General features: G+C 39.4%; 1 protein-coding gene across 1 annotated transcript; it reads left to right on the top strand.

The window, feature by feature from the left end:
- The first annotated feature begins 852 nt into the window (after positions 1-852).
- LOC131467329 (protein shisa-like-2A) lies at positions 853-3511 on the top strand. The gene is made up of 3 exons (XM_058641169.1): positions 853-1205; positions 2258-2394; positions 2555-3511. Exons 1-3 carry the CDS (start codon positions 1024-1026, stop codon positions 2734-2736), a joined length of 501 nt encoding a protein of 166 aa, XP_058497152.1. The 5' UTR covers positions 853-1023; the 3' UTR covers positions 2737-3511.
- The last annotated feature ends 5050 nt before the right edge of the window (positions 3512-8561 follow it).

The raw sequence follows: 8561 nt of genomic DNA, 5'->3' as shown, positions 1-8561 counted from the left end.
TTGAAGTGATCAGGGCTGCCGCATGTGGCCCACTACCTCTGACAGTATTAGATTAGTCAGTGTTATAATATATTGTAAGGTGAGTTGCCGTCATATGACAGAGAATAGATTGTGTGCTAAATATGAGATCTTTTCTAATGATGATACGTCAGGACAACAACCAACTGTCACAGACTGTCACAATAAATAACAATCAAAATTAATAAATGCATGTTCCTTGACTAATTGCTGTGTCGACCAAGAAAATTGTCTCTTTCTGACCTTCAATCACTCACTGCAACAAGAGACGTCTTTGTGCCAAAGTGTAGCTGCTGAATTAAAGAAAAAAAAAGGAAAATGATTTCAGGTATGAAGTTAATTTCATGTAATTTGCTTTGGAGGTTGACCTAACTAATAGGTAGCCTATATAATATATGAGTGGGTTATATTGCATGGTCGGTAATGGTTGAAGCTTGTCAAGGGACACGTTGGACATTTATGCAGTTATCAATCAGATGGATATTTACTGTATATATATACAGTAAATACTTTAAGTCCCCATAACGTAAATTACTACATTACCACATTTTAATGTGAGGACACAGGTTAAGGTTAGGTTTAGTATTAGGACAGTAATAGTTATGGTTTATGTTATAGAGTAAGTCTCCAGGATATGAATGTAAGTCAATGCAATGTCCTGGTAAGTCATGGAAACCAATGTGTGTGTGTGTGTGTGTGTGTATGTGAGAGACAGCCAGTCTTCTGCAGATTCGAAGTTCTCTCTCTCCCTCTATCTCCCTCTCTCTCTCCTCCCTGCGCATGGAGACACGCGCACTGTTCCCGATCCATCTATCCAAAGAGCGCGTGCCATGGTTGAGGATACTGATGCTCTGATCTTCCTCTTCTCTTCAGCCCACGAGACACAGTAGTGCTGCTGTTTTTCTCCTCCTGCTTCTTCTTCTTCTTCTTCTTCTCCTTCTTCTTCTTCTTCTTCTTCTTCTTCTTCTTCTTCTTGTGTGTATCTGTGTTTGCCGCTGCTGCACCATGAGCTCTGAATGCAGCAGTTACTACAGCAGTGACGGTCTGTTTTTGGACGGGTTTTCTTGCCCCAGAGCGGGAAGCGCTGCCGCCGCTGTCTACTGCTGCGGGTTTAATGACGTGAAATATTGCTGCGATGATCCCAACAGTTTCTTCCCGTACGACTACAGTTACATGTGGTGGCTGAGGTAAGGGGGAGTTTTTTTTCCCTCCTATAATTGGTGACACTAATAATAATAATAATAATAATTTCTTACATGTTTTCAGGAGTTTTGAATATCTTCTTTAAGGATACTTGTTAGTCCTACAGTGTTTTTGCAACTTTACAAAAGGAAAATAGCAATGCAAATACAAAATAAAGTGTGATTACTTGTCTCTGAAGCTCTTGATTCTGGTGCTGAGGCTGAGCCAGGAGCGTGAAGAGATCTTGGCTATAGCTGGGGTCAGAGGACAGGATCTGTTGTGCCTTCCTCTGCGAAAGGGGTACATCTTAATGAGCTCTCTCTTATTTATGAATGGAAGCAGCAGCCTTTTATTAAAGTCCAGCCTCGCACACACTCCCCTGTGAATCCTCCCTGACACAAAATCATTATAATTAAATACGTACTTCTGCTGGTGACCTTTGCACTTCTGCTGGTGACCTTTGCACTTCTACATCCCATCGCTCATTCACATTCAAGAGCTGCTTTAGTCCAGTCAGCTCCCATTAACTAGATTATTATTTTTAGTTTGTGTGTGTGTATGTGCCCGTTTTTTGTCTAATTTTTTGACTTTTTCTGCCATAAACACTGTGCTTGCGTTTGGATCCACATTGTTTCAGGCTCTGGTACAGTAGATGTCAATTGTGGCTAGGTTAAAGTTAGGGTTAGACATCATGGTTGTGGTTGAGGTTAGGTGTATCTGACTCTAAGTTATTGATTGAGGTCATAGGTCACCAATGGGTTATGGTTAAATTAATAGAAGTTAATCCAGGACCAACAAAACCTGCATTGTATGTGTGCATTTTTCCTTCTCCCAGAGCTTATCAAACTTGAGTTTGCAAAACTTCCAAAGTGGACAGCCAGACATTTATATGAGCAAGAATGCAGCACATTGCAGTATTTTATATATACAATGTGTTAACAACCCCTCCAACAAAAATATTTTGCACCGGTGGGCCACAGCCGACACTTTATGAGTTATATGAGTTAGTGTTCTCATATCATTCCTCAACTCTTCTTTCGTCTCCTCCTTCCTTCAGTATCGGTGCCCTGGTTGGTCTGTCCATTGCAGCAGTGGTCCTTCTCGCCTTCCTCATCACAGTATGTGTCCTCTGTTATCTCTTCATTGCCTCCAAACCCCACCGTCTGGACAACGGCCTACCCCTCAGAGTGCCAGGTAAGTGTGTCTGTGCAGACACTGATAAGGACATGATTCTGCAGAGGTATTTTCACTTCAGCTTAATCACTAATTTCCCCTTCCTGTTTAGTTCATCCACTGAGTATTTGTGAGGTGTTTTCAGACTTTTTAACTGTGTGATTTTCCGCGTGCTTTTCAGAGGCGAATCCTCGCGAGGGATTCAGTCGCGTGACATCGACCGGCGTCTCTGGTCCGCAGGGTTTCAGGAAGCACTTCAGCAGAAAGCTTGACTGTGATAACCAGCCGCCAGACCCTGAGCGCCTGTTTCAGAGATGCTTCACCGCAACGGTCACCAGTGTGAAGGTAGAAAGTCCTGCCTAGGCCAGTGAGATACTTTTTGTTCATAAATGGGACCCACAGTCTGGAGGTCAGGAGACCCAGTGAACCGGGAGGAAGACAATGTGGCCAGCCAGTGACCCTGACACTGGGAGGAACACAAGCTGACATACTGTGGTGTGCAATGGAGTCGCACTGGTTGAACAAGACTTAAGTGGTGTCAAGCACACTGGCACACAAAGGCTCTGAAAGATTTCACCTTGATAATGCTAACTTTATGTGCAGCAGTAATTGAAAGCTCGAGTTTTCCATTTTCTTTGATGAGATGGGATAAAATTGGTTTTCTTTAAAGCAAAAAAAAAAAGATGAATAATTGTACAATTGTTATTAAAGTATAAGGAAGAGTATAAAGGGTTGAGAGTTGAGCATGGACACCAATTGCCTTTTTTAATTTAGCTACGTTTTACTCAGGGACTGACAGAATCAATGTTTTTTCATCTCTTTCAAGGCCCCAGGGTTGGATTTTTGGACATGTCCGACAATGGATGATTATTATGTCGGCGAAGTAATTCAGGGTGGATGTGGTTAAGGAGATGGTTGTGTCAGCAAACAGTTTAGGAATACAGATCAAAAGTCATAATGGTTTCACTGCTGATGTTAGTCAGCTAAGGTCAGTAAAAACCTGGAAACATCAGTTTTAAAGAGCCAGTGTGTATGTATAAATGATGAGAAATGTAAAACTCCCCTTTCCCAAGCACTTCATGAAACTTTTGGAATTAAAGGTGTCCACAGATAATCTGGCTGGTTTAAAAATCCCAAAACAAACCCCCCCCCCCCCCAGTGATGAGATGTTTGGTGTATAGTTCATCTTTGGTATAGATGTTTGCCACTGGCCAAGAACAATCCATGACTGTTCACACCTTTGGTTTGACAGGTAACCTGGAAACATCACGGCGTATGAACCCTCTCACTGTTATGTTGAGTAGAAGCTGTAATGGGTCAAAATCATGCATCTTTTTTTTAATAAACTGTGTGCAGTTATTGCCCCAGCAAACTTGTGTGCTCATGGAGCTTTTTTGTGACTGTGACTTAGTGGTGTAACTGTTTTTTACAACTGTGTTGCATTAGTTTTGGTAACTTAAAGCTGTAGTGTGTAACTTTTAAATGATAAACATTACATCATGGTCGTTTTCACGCCTAATAGTCCGCTAGACTCGATTGGGGACTCCAAACCAAACCTTTCAAATAACATATTCCTTTCCTTGCCTCAGGCGGCACTGCATCAATAATTACTGAAGGAGAAGACAAGACAAACAATGAACAGGAAAACTCACTCATCTATAGGTTAATGCTTGCTAGCAGTTGTGTGACCATATTTCTATCAGAGCTTTTACCTCGTTCTCACTCCACGTCTGGTCTGACCACAAGCCATCGACTATCATTCATTTCAGTTGTGTTTACCCACAATGCCCTGCATTGTAGTCCTCTTCCTGCATTTGGTTCACTTGAAGCAAACTGAGACCTATGTTTTTAGGGAGGACCAGAGGTCGGTTGCACATTCACACCTCCCAAACAAGCCGGACATTCTGAGCAAATGGACTAGAGTTTCATTAAGAAGGGCCGGTGTGACTGCAACCTTAAGCTTCTGTTTCGCTTCTGGGTTTCTCTCTATAGTGAGAAAACAGACAGAGGCAGCAGCAACAAACATTGCGCTAGTAAAGCAAGAAGGCTGCAAACATGTTGGAGTATGACTAAAAAACACAAAGAAGTGAATTATATGGCTCAAAAAACCCCGGATAGACACTAATTGCCTCTGTGCTGCTGGTGTGCTGATAGTATTGCTTGACGGCGCTCATTTTCACATGACATATGCAGCATACAAATAACGTTACATTGTTTTTCTTCACAAAGACCGAACAGAGGAATAATAACATCAACAACAAAAATCGCCAAACGTTGTGCCGCTACACTGCAGCTTTAAACTAACCATCAAGGTTACAGAGCAAGAACTGCAAAGTGCTTTTGTTCCGTGTGATGAGAACAAGAACATCCAGGTTTTCGTGCATCTGTATTTCCTCTAAAAGCAAACCTTACAAACCAGTTTCACACAATATATATGCTGGTACAACCAATATACTAGTATGGCTATACACTGCATGTGTGGCTACAAGTGGGAGCAAGCTGGAAATCAAGAAGCATATCTACAAAGCTTTCAGATCATTTATTCAAATCTTAAATTAATAAGGATGGAGTTGTGGACTAAAGTGTTCTGTAAATGTAAATGTAAATGTCATAAAATTGGCATTTCAAAGTCGACTGACAAACTGAGTTTGTCAATAAGATAATTACATATTGACAAACTGAGTTTGTTCAGCTAATTAACATTCACGGCCGTTATGTAGGAAATGACCTGTGTTTGTCTTCTAAAATGTGCATTACGTTTTAAAAGGTCTGTTAAAATGTGAAAACACTTTAGAAGTGAAACCTCGTTCAACAGTATGGTCTTTGATGCTTGTGCTAAGCTGCATTCAATATAAATATTTCATTTCCAAATGTCAGCACAGAGACGTGTGCAGTTGATCACACGTGCCGTAATATGCACTGTGCATTTCAAAGAATCGAGATTTTCCATATGATGTGTCTCATTATTGTTTGATGGTAAACATGCCCCTAGTGATTTACTCACAGTTCAATCAATAAATAAGCACCAATAAAATTAGAATCAACGGATTCACCATAATTAATATGCAGTGATGTTTTTGGTGATCAACGATATACAGTATATATATATATATATATATATATATATATATACATACATATAGGTAGAGGTAGATCTGTGTGATTTAAACCCTCATCCCTTGGCACAGGTTGTGTGGCTTTCATGTCTTCTGGTATATGTGCTACCATGGTTGCTGTGGTAACCATTTCTAGAAGTGAAAGGGACTATGCTGAAGATATATCATTGACAATTTTTTTTTTTTTTTTAAACAGACTAAATTAAAAACAATAATTAGGAGAAAGATTGAATTCATTAAAGCATAATTTGAAGACACAGTAGAACAGATGCGGTTTTAGCTGATTGAAAAGTATTATGATATGCTCCATAATCTTTTGATTATGTAGTATGTTGATGTAGTAATGAAGTGCAGAAACAGGCCAGGAGTGTTTTTCTCATTTTCACATTTTTAAATCAGCCTCTTAAGATGTTCGTCTTCAATTTGGAAAAGGTATAATTTGACTTCTAATAAATGCAGTGAGCACATCTGTGAACAAAGTCAGTGTCATCTAAAGGTGCATTATCTCCACGGATGTCTCATTGTTCAACGTGCGTTGACGATTAATGTAAGTGGGGCCACTTATATCAGTGATTTTTAACCTGTCGACAGGAAAAAAACCCTTATTACAATGAGAAAAGCTGGATCTTATGTTTTAAGCACACTGATTCTCTGTAAAACCCATAAAGCAACGCAAAGCCAAGCATGCACATGAATTTTATTGAAGGGTTTTTCTACATCATGTCTCATGTGATTACAGTGCCATCATCTGGCCTCACAGCACAAATGCAACACCTGTCAAGTGTGAACAGTCAAAGCTCACTTTTCCCCCCCATTAAAGTGACATTTATGAAGAGATCATCGTCATGTCTTTATAAATAGATTTTTATATGAATGTAACCGAAATAAAGATATTCATTCATTCATGCTTATTTCCAATCCTCGGTGAATGGCAGTGGAAGAAAAATGACAAATCTCATAGTTACTCATTAACATCTCTGTCTTGAGGCCATGGCCCAGGAAATGTGACATTATGGCTTCTTGCCATGTAACCTTTGATCGGGACGTCTCTTTATGTTTTATGTTTTACGAAAGGGGCTGAAGACAAAACACCAGAACTCAGATACAGCTACAGCTGCCGTGTCTTTGATCCTGTAAAATCCAGGTAAATCATTTTCATGTTTTCTGTGCTTTTTGTTGTGGATTTTTAAAAACTAGGTTATTGTGAGTAGTCATTTGACTTCAGACCCAGCTATCTCACATCGCTCTGATACCTTATTTAAAAAAACCAAAAAAAAACCTGGATACTGCAGTCTAGAATGCTCTACACAGCCAATACACACAGTGTTGCATTCTGTATTAAAGATGATCTACATGTGTGTGTCAATGTTATGTTTAGAGGAGCTTTATAAGTGGTTTATGACTCTAACAGTGTTCAAGACCTGAAGATTCAACTCCCAAACATCATGTGACAGTTTCTCTGTGAAAGAAGACACACATGTTTCCAAACTTTCAAGAGTATTTTCTTTCTTTCTGGTGGCACAAAATGTGTTCGAGACACATTGTTTTTTCTTCTACCTCATGTTATTCTAATTCTAACAATCTCTTTTATTATGTTTGGGTAAATTAAAGCATTTTTTCAGCATTATGCACTTGAAATAGAAGTTTAGGAGCTTAGAACTTAAAAATGAAATAAGGAAACACTTGGCAGCGACAAAGAAAGTCTTTGATCAGCATGGGAAATGTGGTAAAAAGTAGATCGAATGTATGACTACAAGGTAATGACATGCTGGTGTGATTTAAATGTATAATATTTTCTATCTTAAAGGCAGAGAAGGTGTCAGGCAACTTGTCTCTATGAAATACCGTGGAAATGACTTTTCTATTAGAAAAAGAAGTTGGGATAATTGCACCTTTCAAGGTTAAATAGCCTGAAACTATGTAACTTAGCAATTAGATTCTGGCAGAGAGGGAGTGCATGATTTTACCAACTGTTCATGGGCTTAAATGTGACATATTAATGTATAAAAACCAGGTTCTCTTGATGTTGTAACTGAACTATAGCTATAAGTAAATGTTCTTGTCCATATATTTGATTTCATTAATAAAAATAATAATAATAATGATGATGATGGCAGTGATAATACGAATCAGGATCTGTGGTACAATTAAAGAAGCAACGAGAGAAATAAAGATTAAATTGTATATTTAGCATCCGTTCTAACCTTTTTTGTCAGGGTTTTCTCGCCAATTTCGAATGTGTCATATGTTTTTCTTCCAGCACAACCTAGGCAAACTGGTGAAATTATCATTTTCACTTTTTTTCTATGTAAACCTGAGCATAAATTATATATATATGTATGTAAAAAAAACATGAATAACTTTCCAGGCAGAGGTAAAACTCTCAAAAATCAGTCTATGTACACCACTGAAAACCACGCGGCAAAGATCAGTGCCACGTGAGCACTAAGGGTAAAATAATACGTCACAAATGGAAGTCTTCTGTAAAACTACACTGAGTCGTTAGTCGTGAGTTCCTGTAATTGTCTCTCTTCTGAATGCATCCATTTTCCGTCTACACTTCTGATTTGTGAAACAGTAACACCGAAAGGAATCATGTGCACATTGTATGACCCTCCGTAAACAAATTTGCTGATATTCTTTTTTTTTTGTAGGTTTTTGAAGAGCTTGACATGGATCAGTGGAGCTGCTGCATTCGTGTGGCGCTTCTTCTATGTGGAGCTTTTATCACAGAAGCACATCCCGCTTTTATATTGGATGGGGAACACAGAGGCTCTCAGAGGCAACTTCTAATGGAAGGAGATCACACCACCAAGAACATGACAGGAAGTGAGAGTAAGTAGGGGAATCTTTTACCATCACCTCACTCTCAACCAGGTGTGTCTGAGGAACTTTGAGCTCTGCTGTCAGGATTTACAGGAAAACATAACAAGTGCTCTGGCATTGACCTTGCTGTCTTTAGAGTGACGGATGCAATTTGTTGTTTTTCCTGCTGTTTTTTATCCAGGAGCTGCTGATCAAGAAGAGAGCGGGAAGTCAGTAGAATGGTCATATCTGGCCGCAGCTCTGGGC

The sequence above is a fragment of the Solea solea genome, chromosome 1, assembly GCF_958295425.1.
Source record: "Solea solea chromosome 1, fSolSol10.1, whole genome shotgun sequence".
In the NCBI taxonomy this organism is placed as follows: Eukaryota; Metazoa; Chordata; class Actinopteri; order Pleuronectiformes; family Soleidae; genus Solea; species Solea solea.
Note: the sequence above shows the minus strand (reverse complement) of the source record. Positions and strands in the feature narration are given on the sequence as shown.